The 21,920-nt window shown below is 43.7% G+C and overlaps 1 protein-coding gene across 1 annotated transcript in view; it reads left to right on the forward strand.

The window, feature by feature from the left end:
- The window catches only part of LOC311521341 (O-acyltransferase like protein-like), a gene marked incomplete at both ends in the record, with an annotated part of 36,932 nt that extends 21,582 nt beyond the window's left edge, over positions 1-15,350 (forward strand). Inside the window, 7 exons of the mRNA XM_084629622.1 lie at positions 99-178; positions 2,260-2,373; positions 6,092-6,221; positions 9,910-10,106; positions 10,878-11,017; positions 14,023-14,165; positions 15,219-15,350. Of these exons, the coding sequence (XP_084485748.1) occupies positions 99-178; positions 2,260-2,373; positions 6,092-6,221; positions 9,910-10,106; positions 10,878-11,017; positions 14,023-14,165; positions 15,219-15,350 (936 nt within the window). The remainder of the gene's footprint in view (positions 1-98; positions 179-2,259; positions 2,374-6,091; positions 6,222-9,909; positions 10,107-10,877; positions 11,018-14,022; positions 14,166-15,218) is intronic.
- Between the last annotated feature and the right edge of the window lie 6,570 nt (positions 15,351-21,920).

Genomic DNA, 21,920 nt, shown 5'->3' on the forward strand with positions numbered 1-21,920 from the left:
GAAACTAATGACAAAACTAAGTCAGAAAGCTGTTTGGTGGGAAATCATTTTTGTAAAAACCCAGAGTGTGATAAAAGCTTGAACATTTTTATTTTCAGTGCAATGGATGGACGTGGTATCTTGCTAATGATTTCCAGTTCTATCTCACAACACCTTTGGTGATCTTTTTATACACTAAGTGAGTATTCTTTGAAAGGGAGATTGTTTACCATAAAAATGGCACATTAGACTTGGCATATTTTTCCAGTAGAGAGCCTCAGTTCATTAAAAGGCACTTCACAAGTACTGTGTACAGGGGAAAGTTGTATGCCTTTCTTTTCTTTTAACACACTGGATATAGTTTAGGCTTTGAATATTTTTCAAGGGTATTTTTTTCAGTCAGCTGGTTGCATGAGGTATGCAAGTTGTATGTACAGAGAATTGATACTGAAAAAATATAGAAAGGGGTTTTATACAGACAGATATAGTCTGTGAACATTTTTATTAATAGCAAAAATAATAGTATTTTGCACTTACATAACATATAGATAAGTTCTGAAGTGAAATGAGCTTCATAGGGTACAGCAGTCTGCTCAAGTGCTGTCTTTGCAGGAGTGGCCCATACATTACTCTTGCTGCCAGATAATCTGTTATTCCTGGATATGCCACTACAACTGCTAGGAACTGAAGGTTTGACTGTTACTGGACAAGTATTTTCTGCAGATGTTCTGTGTCAACGGCTGTCATGTGTAGTTGTAGCCATGTTGGTTCCAAGATATTAGAGAGACAAGGTGGGTGAAGTAATATCTTTTATTCATCAGGTCAAGAAGAAGAGCTCTGTGTGGCTCAAAATCTTGTTTCTCTCACCAACAGAAGTTGGTCCAGTAAAAGATATTACCTCACCCACCACGTCTCTCTAATGGCTATGTCACACAGTCCAGGTCCTTAAAGATGATTTCTAATGGAATTTTTAAAAAATTGGACTGATGTCCTTTTTTGATTATGATGATGCATAAAAAGTCCAGAAAGGTATTGTAAACATTTTGTCTGCTTTTGCTTTTTTAATCTTACCATCAGGAATACCCAAGAGAGAGCCTCCCCAAGCTCTGTCTAGGCTGCATTCAGTCAAATCTGGCCTGTTGTCTGCAGATCAGGAGTGGCTAGAATAAATATCACCCAATTCCCCCTAAGTATATATACTGCTCTAGAAATTTAGGATAAAATCCTGGCCCCACTGAAGGCAAAGCCATTGAGTTTAATGGGGCCAGTATTTCAGCCTGACTTTGTATTTTTGTGTGTGTTCAAAAACACCTCCTGTTGTTTGTTGAGAAATCAATACCTTGAGATCAAATATGCTAATTCTAAAATACCAGCGGCCTTCTGTCTCCTGTAAAATTTCAAATTCTGTATGCTTTGAACAATGCTTCAGATACTACACATTTCTCTTCCTCTTAATTTTTTGGCCTCTGTATTTCCCCCAAAGAACACAATATAATAAGCTTCAGTCATATATGGTTTCTGAAAAGTCTTAAGGAATATGATGAAAGACCTGATTTAAGATTGCTGTGAACATCTCACAGAAGGGTCCATCTCAAGAGAACTGAGTAAAAGGTAGATGCTTTCCATTATCGCTTTGCTGAAGTGCAAGCAATGATCATATCCCTCAGGTGAGACTCACACCTTGCCATCATCTATTCTACTAGGCCTTGTAGCATGTGATAGGACTGCAGCAAAATTTTCATAAGTGGTTTTGGGTACACATCTTGAAAAACTTTTCGCCTGATTTGCAGACTCTCTGGAGCTGTTTGTCTCACTAGCCTCTCAGTTCAGCTTTGGATTTACATGCTCACAATAAATATTAAGTATCTGTCTGTTCAAGCATCAGATAGCTATAACCCCCCAATTTTTTATCATTGGTACCATGTTCTGAAGATGTTTTAAATCAAGTAAATAAATTGAACAGCGACAAAATATATGACCCTAAATCAATGACAGAGAAAAGCATGTCCCTTTAAAGCACATGGTTAAGTACTGTAATGCATCGGGGTCTTATAATTGCACATTTGCAGTATTAATAATCAGATCTCATGACATTTACAATGAGATATCCCAAGATTTTACAATGGATCTGTGAAATGATTGTGTGACACAATTAGAGGAAATTATTTTGATACTTCAGAAAAGGAATAAATGGGATTAAATTACAGGATGAAAGAAATGTTTGCAATGAGATCAGAAAATTGGATGTTAAAAATGTTTTTCTTTACATTTTACTTGTAGAAGCAAATGTGGGTTGATTATCTTAGGAACCACTCTGTTCCTGGCATCTTTCACTGTTACAGCCTTGCTGTCATCATTTTTCAGACTTCCTGTTGCATCTCCTTCAGATACAAGGTAAGGTTCCACAAATACTCTTCATCTCTTACTACTAGGTTTATATGGAAATTAGTTTTTAGAATCATAGAATCATAGAATATCAGGGTTGGAAGGGACCCCAGAAGGTCATCTAGTCCAACCCCCTGCTCAAAGCAGGACCAATTCCCAGTTAAATCATCCCAGCCAGGGCTTTGTCAAGCCTGACCTTAAAAACCTCTAAGGAAGGAGATTCTACCACCTCCCTAGGTAACGCATTACAGTGTTTCACCACCCTCTTAGTGAAAAAGTTTTTCCTAATATCCAATCTAAACCTTCCCCACTGAATAGCTTTTGAATAGCTTTTGAATAGCTATTCAGCCAAAATGTTGATACTCAGGATGAATAGCTATTCAAAGGATGACTTCTGCAAAGTCATAACAATAAGAGAGAAATTTTCAGTATATACAAGTCTTCAGTTTTGTCTTAATACATTTTTTCAAATACCTGGTTAAAGCCTGGCATGGCCAACTCAACAGCAGCTTCTCCCCTCTTCTTCCTAACACAGAAGTTCAATCACCATCAAGTCAGTGTAGTCATTCCTATTATCTTAACTTTCTAGGCCAGTATTATAGCACTACATAATTTATTAACTACATTGTTAATGGGGTGTCAGAGCATTTAAAGCTTGGATAGGCATCTTTTTAGTTAGTATTTAAATCTGAATAAACAAAATACATTATTTTAATAAAAAAGGAATATTCACCCAAAGCAGTCTGAGCCAAAGAGCATTCAGACTAAGGTATTTAACCTCTCTAGACTCTATTTGTCCTCTTTAAGTTTTAGAAACAAAACTTATTGACATTTTGTAGGAAAAATCATTCTTTTCAGGTATCCATTAATTCTGAAAGTCTTGATAATATATCAAATTATAAGAAAGACAAGTGCAAAGTACTGGACTTTGGAAGGAAAAATCAAATGTACAAATACAAAATGGGAAATAATCAGCTAGGCAGCGGTACAGCAGAAAAGAAGTTTGGGCAGTGGTCCCCAACCTTTCTGTGGGAATAGCATATTTCCATTCCCAGAAGACTGTGGCGGGCACCAGACACCCCACCGCTGAAATGCCGCTGAGAAACGACAACACTTCTCTGCGGTATTTCAGCGGGCGGTTCTCCGGTGGCCGTGCTCGGCAGTGGCATTTTGGCGGTGCGGCGTCCTGCGGGCGCACACAACTGCCCCGGCGGGCGCCATTGCACCCGCGGGCAGCACGTTGGGGACCCCTGAGTTAGGGGTCATAGCAATCACGGATTGAATGAGTCGACACTGGGATGCAATTGTGAAAAAAGTAAATGTCATTCTGGATTGTTGTCATAGGATCAGGAAGGATTAAGGCCTAACTGGCCCACGAGGCCCCTTTGGGGAAGACCTGGGAGTAATCAGGTGCTCCAGGTGCTTACCATTTAGCTAATTAGAAATGGAGCAGCTGAGTTGGAAGGGTAGAACCATACAAAGAGGATGAGATAGAGATGCCCTGTGGCTCTTGCAGGCTGGAGGAACTCACAAGAGGTGGACTAGGCCTCTGTGAGGACCAGTCATTAATGGGGGCTTAGAGTTTACAGTAAAAGCTTCAAGAAAACTGTCAGAGTCCCTGGGGAAGTGAGACAGTGGGGAGCTTCTGTCAGTAAGCTTCAGGAGGATAGCTGATGTCTGCCTCTCAATCAGAGAAGCCTAGTGTGAGCCTGACTCCTGGGAAGGAAATAGGAAGATCAAGACTGCTGTCAAAGAGACAGGCTCCATGAACAAGGGGCTATTGTAGAGTAAGTCTGACTTGGGACTGATTTATATAGCCAAAAGGGGAAACTGAGGCACAGCCTCAGTTTGGGACAGTTATATTAACAGAGTGTTGTATGTAAGACACAGTAGTTCTTCTGCTCTGCTCAGAACTGGTGAGGCCTCAGCTGAAGTACTGTGGCTTAGTTTGCAAAAAGGGAGGTTTGGTTAGATATTAGGAAAATCTTTCTAACTATAAGGAAGGTTAAGCACTGGAACCGATCTCCTAGGGAGGTTGTGGAATGCCGGTCATTGGAGGCTTTGAAGAATAGCATGGACAAACACCTGTCAGGGATGATCTAGGTATACATAATTCTGACTCAGCATGGGTGAAGGACTAGATAACATCTTGAGGTACCTTCTAGCCCTACATTTCTATGATTCTTTAACTTGAAGAAGAAACAGTATTGCCAACCATAAGCATTCAAAAATCATGACTCAGCCTCTCCTTCCCCCCCTCCAAAAAAAAAAAAAAAAGATCAGATTTCCTTAAAAACCGTAAGGTGTGGTGGGGTTTTTGTAAACAAGTTTGGGATTCTTTTCTTTTGCCTTCTGGTTGTTGAGGTTTTTTTAGGGTTCACTTGGGTCACATGTTCAAGCTCTACTCTGCAACCATGAGGGCTAGAAACTTACTTTTTTGTTAATGAAAGCTGAGATTTTTTTCTTAATCACATACCTCCAGGAGCTGGGGCTTTAAGAAAAACCAAATATCACAAAACTCATGATAAAATGCCATTGAAAAGGGGGAAGGGAAAGTAAAAAGGAGGAGAAAGGGGGAAAGAAAAAACAATAAATCAGTTTTTAAATTAGTAACTTTTCATTTTCCAATTTAATCAGAAAAAAAAATAAAAATTGTGAAAATACCCGATTTTTGGCAAAAAGGCTGGTTTTCATTTGAAAAACTTTGAGCAGCTCCAACAACTATTCACAGTTTGGAATTGTTTCAGTGCTGAAGAAATGGTAAGATTAAAAACCAGCAAATAAAAAAGGATCTCATTCACTCTCCCAAAGCTGCGTGCCCCTGCATTGCTTAAAGGAGTAGCAAGTAGTCAACATTTATATTTGTCCCTAAATCAAGCACATACAGCTCTGAATACACACCAGGAGCAGAACTGTTGAATAAGATGGTGCCGGGGTGAAAGTAAAATGGAGCTCTCACTGGAAGGGGTGGGGCTTCGGGCAGAAGGGGTGGGGCTGGGATCAGTGTCCTCCAGCCAGCCCATCTGCGCTGCCTGGCCCGCACTACCCGGTGGCAATTTAAAGGAGATTTAAATCACGGCCCCGGGGCAGCTACTTCTTTTGCCCTCGCCCGCTGTTGGCGGCTGGGGGAAGGGGCAAACGGGGCCGTGGCAGCGCTTTAAGCAGGGCTGGCTCTCGGCACCAGCAAACCAAGCACATGGTTGGAGCGGCACTTTTCAAGGGGTGGCATTCCGCGCCCTCCCCCCTTTTTTTTCCTTCGGCGGCATTCCGCTTTTGGGGCCTTTTCTGGGGCAGCAAAAAACCTAGAGTGGGCCCTGGTTTTAAGCAGGGTCCTTTGCCGTGGCAATGCTTTAACATCGCTGCCCCTTTTCCGGCCGCCCCCACCTTGGTGGTCCAGCTGGTACGGACCCAGCAGGGCTGCCGATAGGGGGCACAAAAAGGCAGTAAAGCATGGCAGCGCTTTAAACAGGATCCTTAAAGTGCTGCCGTGGGAGTGCTTTAAAGTCAGTTGTACGGGCCAGTACTGGCGGCTACTTTTTACCGGTGCGTCGTACCGGCCCGTACTGCCTTACTTTCACCCCTGGATGGTGCCATTGTTGCAGCAGTTATGGTTGGAGAACCACAGTTTAAGAATAGATGCACTAAGGTTGGCCTCTTTGTGAACAATAGTTAACTATCTTACCATTCACTCAGCACTTCAGCATAATCCTTTCCTATTTACTTTTAGGGAAATGTCCACAGTGATGTATTTCACAGAATATTATACAAAGCCTTACTGTCGATATGGTCCATTTCTAGTTGGTGTCCTTCTGGAGCTTTTCATGTATCACCAACAAGCACAAATCCTCAGAAACAAGGTACATGGATGCGGTTTCTACATAGGTGCTGACTTGTGCTTTTGCTAAGGGGTGCTTTCAAAGAGGTGTGTGTGTTTGGGGAGGGGGGGACACTCTGCCAGTTTTGGGCGGAGGCTGTTTTCAGCATATTTATACACTTCTTTCATATTCTAGTTACTGAAGGTGTCTGTCATTCGTACCTTTAATATTTTAATAATCATTCAATTGTTATGAGCTACATAATTACATTGTTATGAATTACGGTATATTAAAATAATTGCAATCACCTACAAGCTGTCTTCACTAACATCCCAGTTTAAAGACATTATGCCTCACTGTAGCTTTCTGAATGAAACTATTAGCAATCATATTTACATCTAGTTCCATGGTATGGTCTTGATGCACAGTAAGGACAGCTACATTATTCAGTTGCGTCTGTCCCATTGATGACTGGAGATAATTTTTAAGTCTTCTGAAGCTGGAGAATGGGTTCAGGATGATACAGGCACAGTGAGAAGGAGTACAGCAAATGACTCCAAGATCTCTTTCTTGATGGGTTTCAGAGTAACAGCCGTGTTAGTCTGTATTCGCAAAAAGAAAAGGAGGACTTGTGGCACCTTAGAGACTAACCAATTTATTTGAGCATAAGCTTTCGTGAGCTACAGCATGAAGTGAGCTGTAGCTCACGAAAGCTTAAGCTCAAATAAATTGGTTAATCTCTAAGGTGCCACAAGTCCTCCTTTTCTTTTTTCTTGATGGGTAACAGCTAATCTAGGCACCATCATTCTATATTTTCCCATGTGCATTACTTTGCATTTAACATTGAATTTCATCTGCCATTTTGTGGCACACTAACCCAGTTTTGTGAGATTCCTTTGTGTAATTTTTTGTAGTTTGTTTTGGACTTAACTATCTTCAGTAATTTTGTATCATCTGCAAACTTCGCCACCTCACTGTTTACCCCTTTTTGCAGATCATTTATGAATATGTTCAACAGTACAAGCCACTCGGGGACACCACTACTTACTTCTCTCCATTCTGAAAATGGACCATTTATTCCTACCCTTTGTTTCCTACCTTTTCACGGGAGTGCCTGAGAATGCTTTCAGGATCATCTAACTTGACCCTGATCCTTAATTTTATATAATGACAAGCCTTTTGATATCTTAATAACCCTGTCTCTGTTTATAAATAAACTCCCTGCCCCAAGGGCAGAACTTGCTAGCTGCACAGAACTCATCACATTCCACATTCAATCTCTGGCTCCTGGGTGCTAATCATCCACTATTTCTCCCCCCACCCCCACCCCGTGGCTGAGCACCCACGGAGTTGATGCCTTTGGGTATCTAAAAAGAATGTAAAGCCTGATGTTGATATGAGTTTTCTTCTGGTTTAATCATCAACTCCCTCTGGGGCATAATGAGCTGCATGCAAAGTGCACTGCTAGACAAGTCCCCGATTCAGCAAGGTACTTAAACGTGTTCCTAATGTTTTACTTCAGTGACCCTACTCGTGAACAAATGTTAGGTGAGTGCTTAAGTACCTTGCTGAGTTGACGCTAAAATAAATGGCTGCATTCTCCAGTAATTGTCTGGATCCCTCCCCACCAGAAAACGCTAGGCTTTCTGAATCTAACCATGTACCAGTAACAGCTAACACAAAGTTACTTTCTGAATCATCATCATCTATCATCCTTCCCACACAATGAGGCAGAAGTCAAACAGGGCCAATCATCCCTATCTTGGGCTCATTTGCACAGATCTTTTATATTCAGATGTAATAATGTCACTTCAGCCATTATTATACTATGGTTGTCCTCCCTGTCTTTTGCCCAGGAAAGAAATGGTTGTTTAGACCAGTGGTTCTCAACCAGGGATGTGCAGAGATCTTCCAAGGGGTACCTGGAATTAATCTAGATATTTGCCTAGTTTTACAACAGGCTACATAAAAATCACATTGCAAACTAAAAATTTCAGGCTACATAGCAAAATCAATACAAACTAAAAATTTCATATAGACAATGACTTATTTATACTGCTATAGAGCAGTATAAATAAGTCATTGTCTATATGAAATTTTTAGATATTATACACTGAAATGTAAGTACAATATTTATATTCCAATTGATTTATTTTATAATTATATGGTAAAAATGAAAAAGTAAGCAATTTTTCAGTAACAGTGTGCTGTGACACTTTTGTATTTTTATGTCTGGCTTTGTACGCCAGTAGTTTTTAAGTGAGGTTAAACTTGGAGGTACGCAAGACAAATCAGACTCCTGAAAGAGGTACAGTAGTCTGGAAAGGTTGGGAGCCACTGGTTTAGACATCCTATTATCGGGCATTCTTAAGATCTGGTGAAGAACTTTGTGAATACTGGTTTTATTTACTTACTGCCATTTTGCTCAATAGGAATAGCCTCATGAGATGCACATCTTGATTGTGTGGAGGACCCCAGTTAGAATAAGACTGTGTCATGCTGCAGTGCAATACAAATGACCCAGTGCAGGAAAGACATTTAAAATAGCAGGCACTACTGAGCAGCCACCATTTCCGTCCTTTTTGCACTGGCAAGGCATCTTGAGATGATTCATCAAAAGTGCCTTCAAATCAAACCCAGGCCACACTGTGTCTATTTCAAAGAAGCCAGGTACGGTTGCTTATTCCGGCTGCTTGGAACTACTGTAAATTCCCCAAATTGACCTCCAGTATGTTTTGGCTCCAGGTGTTTTTTTAAAACAATAGACCAGACTGTGCAATGGAAGGGATTTACTATTTCTCTTGGAGAAAAGTGATTATAAATATACTGGTGCCATGTGATGAACAAATTAGCTCAGTGAGGTAAACTAGCACCATTGTTGTAAAAGGACTGAATTTACCAACTCACTTTATTTGACTGAGCTGCCAAATCCTGCAGTCCTCACTCAAGACCCACTCTGGCAGAAAGTCCTAGTGAAGAATGAAGGTCTTGCTCTGACATTGTAAGGAAACAATGAACCAGCAGTGAATGGCATTTCCATCAAATGGAAAAGGATTAGATGTTCCAGGGTGAGGACAAAGGATAATGAAACAAGCAGGGAATGAGTCAGACAACACTCCGTAAAGAGGAGGAGGAAGACAAAGTAATAAGCAAGGCTGATCAGGAAATTGCAATAATAAACAAGTCTTTTGGGCTGAACCAATGACTACATGTCTCTTGCTGAGGCAGTCTTTTTGTGCCAGGGAGTGCTTGGCACACATGGGACTTGAGACAATCTCCTTGATTGTCAATATTCTGTGGTTGTTGGGGTTTCATTTAGAACAATGTGAAAATGTCATTGTCTGTGCTTGGGTGAAGCTCCCACTTCGATACCAAGAAGAGCCATGGCCGTAATCTGACAAGAGAGGCTGATGCACTCTAGTGCATGTGAAGAGGAAGCTTATGACTGAGAATGAAGGAGCCAGGCCACTAAATGGGAAGGCAGCAAGAAAGAGGTAGAAAGAGAGAGCAGGGTCCCAAGAGGCACACCAGTCACATCAGGCATCAAGACAAGGTTGAAACTTGTCGGCTGGGAAGTAAAGGGTAGAAAGGTAACACAGTGCATCAGGATAAAGCACTGAACTGCAGCGGGGGTGAGGCAGTTAGATGGAAAGGAAGAGCGCATTCAGAGCTATTGAAAGAGTTCACTAAGAATATTTGTTTTAAAGTATGTTGTTCTTCATCTCTACAGGTGCAGGCTTCTCTGGGATGGCTTTGTGCCATGCTTGCCATGCTAGCAGTAGTCTCCCTGGCATATACCATAGAAGACTCTGTGAACTCCTATTCCCCTGCTGCTGTAATTTATCAAGCACTTCACCGGACTCTGTGGGCTGCAGCAATTGGTTGGATCATTTTTGCATGTCAAGAAGGCTATGGAGGTACCTCACAGTTAGTGAACAGATTTGGCTGTAAATCCATTCTTTAAAACTGACTGGCTTAAACAATGGTCCAGCTCACATGCATGTGCTCTTACTGCTGATGTGTTTTGTCAGTGTATTACATAGCCTAGATCCTCTGCTATGGAGGAGGAGGAGTACATCGCAAAACTCAGGAAGAGGAATTAGTGCAGGGAGAATATGGGCAAAGCTCACACTGGTACAGCTGAAGGGGAAGGGAGAAAGTTGGCTTTCTACCATGTATCCATTTCCCTGATCCTTGGGCTACCAGGTGTCATTTTGTCTTCAGGTATAACTTAGGGCAGCCTAAGATTTGCTACATTACTCTGACAGGAGAAGTCCATAGCAATCAATCTGCTGGTCAAGGATTGGGTGGAGCAGTGTGTATACCAGCCCTGCCCACAAACCCTCTTCTGCCTCCTGTGCTGAGAGAGGGAAAGTGGGAGGCATAAACCAGCTTGATCACATTTATGTCATCCAAGGGTTCCCCTCCACAGAAAGAATCCTGAGCTGCCTGTTTGAGTCAACTCTGCATAGCCTTTGTGCTTCTGAAGTGGCACAAAGGGCCCTTAACCTGGGTCCAGATTTGGTCCTATGCCCCTAGTCATAAAATTGCATGTACTCTTACACCATTTCTACCATCCCAATACTACAGTGGTATCAGATGGGATCAGCTCTGGACATTCCCAAGTGTTGAACTTAGTTCAAAGGGTGGCGCTATTTCTTCATGCATCATGCTTGTCTCTTCGCTTCGCTGATGTAGGCCCTGGAGATGTGGGGGCTGTGGTGGGGCTCCCACTCTTCAGATTTCACTGGCCTTTCTTCCGGCACACTGTCCCACTAAGCAGAGGCAGCTCACCTGGATTCAGCAAGGAGCAGAGGCACATCCACGCAGAACAGGTGGTAAGGCATCTAGTTCGGCTGCTCTGGTGGCACTAGCAGTCAGAGAGAGGTGAGAGGAAAGATGGGGGCCAGAGGATGCACAAAGAGAGAGACAAGGTAAGGGAGAGAGAGAAGTGGATGAAGAGTGGACACGGGGATGGCATGATGGAGAGTAAAGAGAGAAACAATGGGAATGATGTAGATAGAAGAAACAATAGACGACTACACACTGTATTTGCTTGATCCTCTGCTAATATAAATCAGCCCGGGTCCACTGAGTTCAACAGAGATCTACTGATTTACACCAGCTGAGGCTCTGCCCCCATGTGTTATGGGATTTGTCTTCCAGCCTCAATGCAACACTTTTTAGTTGTATAACCAAAGTACAGGAATTGTCAGTCTCTGAGTAAACAGGGTTTGAAATGTTGACATAGCAGTGGAGCTAGAGAAAAACAGTCCCAAACTATGGTTTGCTGTAGTGCAGAGAAACTGCACTGAAACAAATTCATTTATCCAAGAGCTTACTGTTCACAGCAATGGGGAAAGTGAAATTCCTATAGTTTTTTAAATGAACAGGTAGAATCTGCAGAAGGTTGCAGAATGTAGGAAAACTGAGACACCATAAAATTATGAGTGCCACACGATTTTTTTCACACCTATGATTTCTCCTTTCACTGATAAATATACCTGGAGGATTTTCCTGTGTGTGTTTCATCCCTCTCATGCAAACTGTCCCACCAACAGTCTCTGTTCCTGCTGAGCACCCTGCTCAGGCCAGATATGGAGAAAGTGATGTCAAAAACAGCAGAGAGCCTTATAAAGCTCTGGTAAATATTGTAGCACATGCCCACTGCATACAAGTTCAGTTTTTAAACTCCCACCCTCAAACAGCAGCCCTTGAGAGGAACCAGTCCTCAGTGGGAAGCCAGCGTTCAAGTTTTAACTGCTTCAGCTATGTCTGTGTCTAAAAAGTGTAGCTAGAATTTTTAAATGGTGCTAAGGTGGTGCATTGGTCTTGTGCCGTGGCGTGAATGCCATTCATAGGCTCCAATTCAGCGAAGTACTTCAGCCCTTGCTAAAGTACATCCCTATTCTGCAAAGCACATGAGCATATGCTCCAACCCCATTCAAGTCCGTTGGTCTTAAGAACATGCATAAGTGTGTGTTTAAATTCTTTGCTGAATCAGGGAATGATTGGATAGGTCCTTTCACGGAAGTATAGACAAACACCCAACATACAAAAGAGGGCTGTGGTGAATTTAAATAAAAGCCTGAATTTGCTGCTGAAGTATATCTGGGAAATCCAGTGAAGCTATCTGGCTGTAAATCTGTAGAATATGGCTCCCCAAAAGTCTAAGAAGACCTTCAAAAATATATGCATTCAAATAAATAGAAAATGAGGTTAAACATTTCTTATTTTCTGATGAAACAATCCAGGAAATAGCATAAAATTTAAATCCAACTATGTGTAAGCGGGGGAATAGTCCCGCTATTGTGGGGAACTTCCCTGGCTTCTGTACTACCCCGGTGAAGTGGGCTAGCGAAAGGATCTGAGTCCTTGCTCCCACTTCCTTTACCCAGTGGCTTCCCTGCCCTGGAGGACTCCTCTTCCACTCTCCTGTCTGGCAGAATCCTCGTAACCCCAACAAGGCGAGGCCCAGCATTCCTGGGGGGCTCGACCCCCAACCCTGCTGTGGTCACCTAGGACAGGGGCTAGGGTGTCCCCACTCCGGGGTACTCTCTCTGCACTGGGCACTTCTCTGACCCACTGACCATTACAATTTAAAGCAAATGCAAGTTATTTAATCAACAATTAATTTTAAAAAGAATAAGGAAAAATGGGAAAGGTTAAAGGAAACACATCAACCCGCTCTGTGGCACAGAACATCACAAACAGTGTCTCTGGAATGTCAGGGCAGTTCACAGTCTGTTCCTTGTAAGTCCCAGGCCTTCTGCTCAGGCCCTGGCTGTGCTGCAGGGATGCTGTGGGTTGGACACTTGCTCTGGTGGTGGCCACACGCTCTAAGTGGTATGACCCTTCTTTCTAGTGTCACCCCCGCCCTGTCGGGGTTACGATCCAAAACTGGCCTGCAGAGCCTCTTTGAGGCGTCTCCCTGTGCTGGGCCCGCTGCCCAGGGTCCCCCTCGCTCTCCCCAGCTGCTCACCGCACCCGGCTCCGGACTGCTCCAGCTCCACCACTCTGTCTCAGCACTGCTGCTGCTGCTCTGCCTCCAGCTCCCTGGGCTGCTTCTTTGGCCCCTGTGGCTCTGGTTGCTACAGCTCTGCTCCCAGGACAGGTCTGCTCTGCAGGCTGCTTCTGTGACTCTGCTCCCAGCACTGACCTGCTTCCTGGGCTGCTTTTCTGGCCCCTCTGGCTCTGGTTGCTACAGCTCTGTCCCAAGACAAGTCTGCTCTCTCTGGGCTGTGCCTCTGGCTTTGGGGCTGCAGCTCTGCTCCCAGGACGGGGTCTGCTCTCTCTGGGCTGCTTTTCTGATCCCTCTGGATCTGGCCCAGTTCTGCTTCCCAGCTCAGCTTGGGCCCCTGCTTTCTCCTTAGCTCGGCCTCACTCTGTCTGACCCAGGCAAATCCAGCTCACAGGGAGGACAGGACCTCCCTGGCCTCCTGACTCCCTGATTAGCCTGCCCACCCTGTCATTCAGGCTGACCAGGAGCATTGGCCTCTCCCCATTGTTCCTGGGGGCTGTCAGTCTCAGGGTCTTGATTCCCCATCGACCCTTCCCCGTTTTTAGTACTGGGACCTAGCAACTAAAACACCCCCACTGAATGTTTGCCCCCTAATGTATGCATAAACTTAACATTGTTCTGGAAGCTTTTTTCTTTCACTCCACTGGTATGTTGAGAATTAGTCTGCTTTGTTCTTGTTATAAAGTGTACAGTTTTGCTCTAGCTCTTACAGATTTCTTTTTTTATTTTAAGGATAAGAAAACTAGTAAAAATTGTTGCAGGCTTTAAAGAGGGGCCAGTATGGTGCTGAGTGAAACAGATATTCTGCTTTATTCCCAACAGGTTTAGCTAACTGGGTGCTTTCATGGGACATTTGGACTCTGCTAGCTAAAATTAGTTATGCCTGCTATTTGGTGCATCCTATGTTAATCATACTTTATAATGGACTTCAGGAAACTCTTATGCACTACTCAGACATAAACATGGTGAGTGGGATTATCTGATCTTTTGGAGATATTATAATCATTGTTAAATGAAACACTATTGATTAACGTTTATTATGATTATCATTTGTGTTTTTATTAAATATTTGTGCTGCTGCTGAAAATTACATTATTTATTTTGCAAAAAGAAAAGGAGGACTTGTGGCACCTTTGAGACTAACAAATTTATTTGAGCATAAGCTTTCGTGAGCTACAGATCACTTCGTCGATGAATCTGATACATCCGATGAAGTGAGCTGTAGCTCACGAAAGCTTATGCTCAAATTTGCTAGTCTCTAATGTGCCACAAGTACTCCTTTTCTTTTTGCGAATACAGACTAACACGGCTGCTACTCTGAAACCTGTCATTATTTATTTTGATACCAGAATTTGTTTCTGAGAAAGGTTACAAATATATTTGTGCTCATCCTGACATCACATTCTGCAGGCTAAGAGCTATTATCATTTCGTTCCTAGGTAAGGCTTATTTTCTTCTTATGCCAGTATGAACCTGGTGAAATAGCATTCACTTCAAAGGTGTTACATGTGAATTACAAAGGTGTGAGAGAACAATCAGGCCCCATGTGTTTTCCTGCATTGCTGTAGCCTAAGGGTGGCCAAACCGCAGCGCTTTTACAGTTAAAATGTGGCTCATGGAGCCCCTCCCCCATTCTCCACCTACCAGACTGGAGCGGAGGAGAGCTCAGGGTTTCTGCCCTGCAGCAGGGTGGTGGGCCCTCAGGGCTTTGAGACCCCTCTCCCCATGGGGCTGAAGCCCCGAGCCCTGGAAGGCACACCCCAGTACCTAAACTTCTGAAGATTGTTGTATGTGGTTCAGAGGGTAAGTATGTTTGGCCACCCCTGCTCTAGATATTTTGTTCTTCAGTTTTATAGTGACTAAGGTACATGCTGAACACAGTTGATATTTTAGTACTGACTTAATGAATCCCCTGGCTACAATGAACTGATAATCTGCATAAAAAAACAAAGGAAAAAATCACAGTTTTGAACCCACATACGAAACCCTTCTAACCAATCCTGTGCTTTTCCCCGTAGCTCTACCTGTTTTTCGGACACTGTCTGATGACGTTCATCACCGGGTTGGCATTGACGGTGCTGGTTGAGAAGCCGTTTGAAGGATTAAAGCAGTCTCTTTCATGTCAATTTCACAGGAAGGCCTGGTTGTAAAGGGGAAAACAAAGGCAGAATGGTGCTCTGAAAATATGTGTCAGGCCATTGCCCTAACCTATCAGATCAGATCCCGCGTTAAGATTGACCTTTACCAGGATGCTTGTGAAACATTTTTAGGTGATCATGGCTAGGCAAGTAGCAAGCTGAAACTACTGATGTTTATCTTCCTCCACCAACAAACCAACCAACCTCTGTTCCTACAGTTTGTTTGCACAGACACTCTAGGCAAACACATTTAAATTATTGTTACCATTATTGTTACCTCAAGCTGTTCGTCTGCTTCTCCTGTTTCTTGCATCTTGCCTTAAACTAAAGATGGTGAGCTCTTTGGGGCAGGGCCTGTTTTGTGTGTCAGTACAGGGCCTAGCACCGTGGGGCTGTGGCTTGGCTGGGTATTCTAAGCGCTCCTGTAATACTGGACAAATACTGTAATATTAGCCAAACCGGACAGTCTCTACGCAAAAGAATAAATGGACACAAATCCGACATCAGGAATCATAACATTCAAAAACCAGTAGGAGAACACTTCAGTCTCCCTGGTCACTCAGTAACAGACCTAAAAGTGGCAATTCTTCAACAAAAAAACTTCAAAACCAGACTCCAATGTGAAACTGCAGAACTGGAATTAATTTGCAAACTGGACACCATCAAATTAGTCCTGAATAAAGACTGGGAGTGATTTGGTCATTACAAAACCTAAACCTAATTTCCCCCTACTGTTACTCACACCTTCTTGTCAACTGTTTGAAATGGGCCACTCTCATTACCACTACAAAAGTTATTTTTCCTCCCTTGATATCCTGCTGTTAATTGAATTGTCTTGTTAGACTGACCTCACATTTGGTAAGGCAAGTCCCATCTTTTCATGTATTTATACCTGCTCCTGTATTTTGCACTCCATGCATCTGATGAAGTGGGTTCTAGCCTACAAAAGCTTATGCCCAACTTAATTTTTTAGTCTCTAAGGTGCCACAAGGACTCCTCGTTGTTTTTGCTGATACAGACTAACATGGCTGCCACTCTGAAACCTGTAATACATGTAATAAAGAGGGCCCCACCAAATTCATGGTCCATTTTCATAAATTTCAGTCATAGCATTTTTAAAATCTTTAATTTCATGGCTTCAGATATTTAAATCTTAAATTTAATAGTGTTGTAACAAAGCATGAATATGTATTTAAAACCGGCAAAATATAAACATGTAAAGCCCTTAAGACTCAGTGTTTCTCAAACTGGGGGTCTCCATCCAAAACGGGGTCTCAAGGCCGTGAAAAAACGCATCACGGACTGTGGAATCTGGTCTTTTGTGTACTTTTATCCTATACTATAAAAGTACCCTATACTATAGGGTAACAGTATACAAAAGTACAGAGCGTTTCTCAGACTGGGGGTCCTGACCCAAAAAGGGGTTGCAAGGCTATTGCAGAGGTCTGGGATGATTTAGTTGGGGATTGGTCCTGCTTTGAGCAGGAGGTTGGACTAGATGACCTCCTGAAGTCCCTTCCAACCCTGATATTCTATGAAAGCTGCTGGTGTCTTTGGGGTGATGGGCCTGGATTATTTCCTTGGCTCAAAGGAAGTGTCTTCATAATGATACTGTATGTGCAAATCTCCATTCTAACATTAGCTGTATGGAAACCTGGAAGCATGGAAATACATCTTAAATGTAAATAGTCCAGCATGCATTTGGTGTTTGCAAATGTCTGATGAAATAATTCAGCTTAACTTCCGCAGGTACAAGCACGTGCTTATTGTGAATGTCTCCCACCCTTTCTGTGTGTGTTGTATCGAGTTGTAGACTATGTAGTGGAGGGATTACAGCAAGTTTATTAAAATACCTTTGTGTGTGGAATGTTGACATGTTTGATTTATACAGCTGCTGCATTATTTTCCCTGTGACAGTAACAGTAGCAGCATACTAAAACACGAAACATGAGGATTAAATAGTGATTTCTTCTAGCCGTGTTTAGAAAAAGAGACCCCTGCACATATGCACAATTTATATTCTCATCTGATCTGCGATCCACAAACATGGGCCACAGATTTGCAGGGCTCTATAGATACATGCAAAGGGACTCATTCATCACCCTCCAACATTTTTACTTTTTTAAGTGTCCGTCTTGTGTCCATATTTTTTTAAAGCACCACTGTTTTTTTATGTTTGTGGCTTGTTTACAAGTCAGGAATCTTCCAGTTTTGCCATCCAAACTATCTAGCTAGTATCTTGAAAGATGTTGCTCTGGGGGAGCGATTTAATCTCCATGACTTCTGTAAAACCAGATAGTTTCTCTTTTAACATATTGATTAAAGCCTCATGATTCAGGCAGGCCACATTTTATGCCCACATGGGGGAGATTGTTGTGCAGCAGTGACCATAGTCTGTAACGTCACGCACCTCAGCCATCTCACAGTTTGCCAGGAAATGTATCTTCTGCTGAAAAATCCATTCTTCATAGTCTATATTTTTAATCTTTTCATAAGCTTTTGCTCAGTGAGGAAGAGTCTAAATATTATGGGCTACATCCTCCAGTCTGTCTGAGCAGTGCTCAGTGCAGGACCTAGGAGGAACGAGGGGACCAAGGTTGCTTCAAGCCTATCATGTTCCCTCAATCCTGGGGCCAGCTGGCTGGTCCACACTCCTACACAAATTACACTGGCATTTCTCTTGTAAGCTCTTCGGGGGCAGGAACTGTGTTTGTACAGCACCTTTCACAGAGGGGTCTTGCTCCTTAACTGGGACTCCTAGGCTCTCTAATGATGATAATAATATAACTAATATGCCTTCCAAATAGGGGACCCGAGGACCCATTCCAGCAGCTAAGAATTGCCAGGTGTGATGGGGTGGATAAGCCCTGCTCTGTCACAGTCATTGAGGGGTTAAAGGACAGAGTAGCTACCTTCCCAGCTGCAGCTAATTGTTGACCAGCAAACAGTTGGGAGAAGAGGCTGGGGCCCAGGCTGCTGGGGACAGGGGCTGTGGCTGTGGAGGACTGCACACTGGGTGGGAAGCAGCTCAAGAAGCTGGAACCTTCAAGGACAAAGCCCTGGGCTGACCTGCTCTGTGAAAGGCAGTTGCCAACGCTGGAGATTTTTGCCCAGCTGGCTTGGTATTGGCTGGCCAGAGCCAGTCTCCTGAGTGATGTGAGAAACTTTGGCCCATTAGCAAATTTGAACCCTCTGATTGGCTGCCTGCCCCAATTGCCCGCTTCCTGGAGTAGAATAACCAATCAGAGCTGCTACTCCCCCTCCCCTTTGCAATCCAGAGCCATTCACAAAAAACCTAGTATCTCCTTCTTCCCACCTATGAGCAAAGGGAATGGGAAGCACCTCTCTTCAGTCCCACACCTTCTTGCAGTACCCAGCCTGGGAGAAGGGAGTGGGGATGAAGAGCCCCTGGAGCCTTCAGCCTGGAAAGGGGGCTGCAGTCCCCCCAGACCTGGCAAAGGGTGATGAAGGAGCAGAGGTGAGACTTGGGGGAGCGGTGGATGAACTGATGAGGGTGGAGGGCAGAATGAATTGCTGGGCAGATGTGGGGGTGAAAGCTCCTGCAGCGGCAGCCAAAATCACCTTACCCAATAAATGTGGGTGCATGGGCAACACTGCTTGTCTGTCACACACACACACACACACCACACACACGCATGCTAGAGACGGCGAGAGTGGGGGTCCAAAAAGCCAAAGACCAACCAAAATCACAATATATCACAATTCCCCTACCTGCCACCAGGGAAAGCGGGGGTGAATGCCCTCCTGACACAAGAGGGCAAGGATTGTTGAACTCGGGCTGGGGATGAAGAACTTGCATAATGGCATTAGAGTTTTTTATTGGTCGGACTCTTACTTACCCTGCAAGACTACCCTGGCTGGAGGCTGAGTTATGAGATGGGGCAAACCACCACAGGCCTAGAGGGAGTGCCAGAGTTGAAGATGTTACTGCACCATACTTGGCTATGAGGGGGGCATCACTGAGTGACCCCCTCCACACCAAGGCTCTGCTCTCTTCCCTTTGAATATGCCTCCTGCACTGGGGACAGTGGGGAAAGCAAAGTAGGGCGCATCAACACCGCACACTCCTGATTTTGGCATGTAAAGTACATAGACTGCATGGCCCCTAGAATGGGTATAAACAGCAGTGTAGATGGCAAGGCCCTGGTTAGGTGTGGGGGGGGGGTAAAGCCTCTCCTGACCCCAGTAGGAATCTACCCTACACTGCTTCCTACTCACCTGTGCACTCCCCAGTCTGCGCTACTGTTTTTAGCAATGCAATGTCCTGCTGCCTCCCCACTGCCTCTGCCCTGCCAGAGCCTTTCACTGACGTGCGTTGCTATATGCTGCACTGTGGACGCACCTGCTTTTCACTGTGGTGTGTAGGTGTACATGCATCCTGTGCACTGGTGCCAGTGGTGTGCAGTGTAGATAGAGCCATAGCATTGCTACGGCTGAGCCAAATCAGCTTTAGCCCAGGTTTAGGTCCACTGCATCTCTAGCTGACTTGCAGTACAAGCAGCCATAGCAGAGCCAAGAATTGGTCTTATCTTTCACCTGGCTTTGCTCTGCCCTAAATCCTAGGAGAAAAAGAATCTGTTTGAGTCAGTTCAATTATAAACTAGCAGCCTGATTCTGTGCTCCCCAAAACCGGTGTAAATCACAAGTAATTTCACTGACGCCAAAGGAGTTGTGCTGTGTATGTGAGGGAAGAATGCAGATCATAGTGTTTGGATAGTCTGGTTACATTAAACTTATGTCTATGTAGCCACGATACACAAACCTGGAATGGTTTGGAGACTGGAGTTATTTCACTTACTGTAGCTTTGGGAATCTTTGCCCATTGACCTGAGTCACTTGAGTCTGCAAAACTGGTCACGGATTTACATACATAAAACCCTTCTTGTGAGATTTCTGAACTCCTAGCTTCAGTCACAGCCAGAAGTGACTGGTGAAATATGTGTATAGAGAGAGAGAGAGCGAGTGGGACAGAAATATTTAGAAATGAATAAAAGGTTTGGTTCACTTCTAAATGTGGACAAAGGATTAAGGGACTGGAGTTCTGGTTGTTTTCTGAACTGGTTTGCCCATCTCTAATTAATAATAGGGTAACTTGCTTCGCCAATGCAACACTGAACGCCTTTCCAAATTTCAGCCGGGCTAAAATATGGTTATGTGTCTCCATACCTCTATGTGAGAGTGGAACACAAACTGACTGCGCCTTCAGAATCCAGTTTCCACTTGGAACCCTAGCATAAGATCTTCCTCCCAGGATCCTTGCGGTCCTCCATAACATACAACTTTATTTTGATGAATGCACATTCTGGGGCTCTTGTAACTGGGCCTTGCCAAACTCCATGTGCCACTTAATTGGCCTATCTGGTGCTGTATAATTTTGTCCTTACATGACCCAGAATTCCAGGTGCCCTAACTAAATCAAATGCACTCTTTTCACTGAAGCCTTCTGGGAAACTGCAGTGTTGTCCTACATGTTTATAAGATTAGTACCAAGTGTGTCATGACACCAAATCTCCCCTGAGCTGCTAGTAAATAAAATGCCATACATTTAAATTGATCACTTCTGACATTTGTAATACAATATTCACTCATCTGAAATGTCACACCTGGAGGAAGCTAAGGAACATGCTAATAACAGGAGCTCCTGCTACAACAGTTGGTCAAATTCTTACCTCCACCCCAAAATATGCCATTTAAACTTGTGTCAGCACAGAGAGCCAGCACGATAGTTGATTTGGTTCATTCTGCTTCATGTTGTACTTTATTGATCTCTGCGGACTTTCAAAAGCTCTGTGCCTGCAGCGAATGATGCCTCTGAAAAGCATGCTCAAGGCAATACGGGCAGGAGCTGTGTATCAACATTCCCAGGCCTTACCTGGCATTTACAAATGGGCTATTTGTTAATGAGATGTATTTCTTCTACTCCGTTCTGTCATGTCTGTGTTGGAAGACGCTGGTATCTGTGATCTGTGTACGGCATACATGTAGACACACTTACATCTATGTGTGACTAAAATATAAACATGTAATGTACTTAGATGGATAGCAGATGTGTCCGAGTTTGACAGTAGGCTCCTTGGGATCGGGGCTCTGCCTGATATTTATTTAAGTATCATGTGCACTTGTGGAGTCCTACAGATAAAATACCTTCCAATCAAACTCAGACAGATCTGCTCCTGTGGATACTGGAGTGTGATGGGGTGCCCACCTCACACAAGGCCTGAAGCGGTTAAGGTGGCCAGGTAGGCCAATTAACTGACTAGGTTGCACCTGCAGGAGGAGCCAGGGAGCAAAGCCTCATGAGAGGAGGCTCAGCTGGACAGGAACAGGAGGGGTCCCCTATACAGCCCAGGAGCTGAGCACAGAAGAGGGCTGTGAGGGAGTAGTTTGCAGCCTTCTTCTTTTCTTTGGCTGGTGTAATACAGCAACTACAATGTCACCTGAGGTTGACTGAGCCAAATGGCTACACCAGGAGCAGCAGAATTTATTGCAGTAATGCCTGCTTCCGATATACAAATTGGACAGTAGGTGGTGATATGTTTGATGGTCTGTTGTCAGGAGTCA

This window comes from Lepidochelys olivacea (assembly GCF_965140295.1).
Source record: "Lepidochelys olivacea isolate rLepOli2 genome assembly, chromosome: 5".
Classification (NCBI taxonomy): Eukaryota; Metazoa; Chordata; order Testudines; family Cheloniidae; genus Lepidochelys; species Lepidochelys olivacea.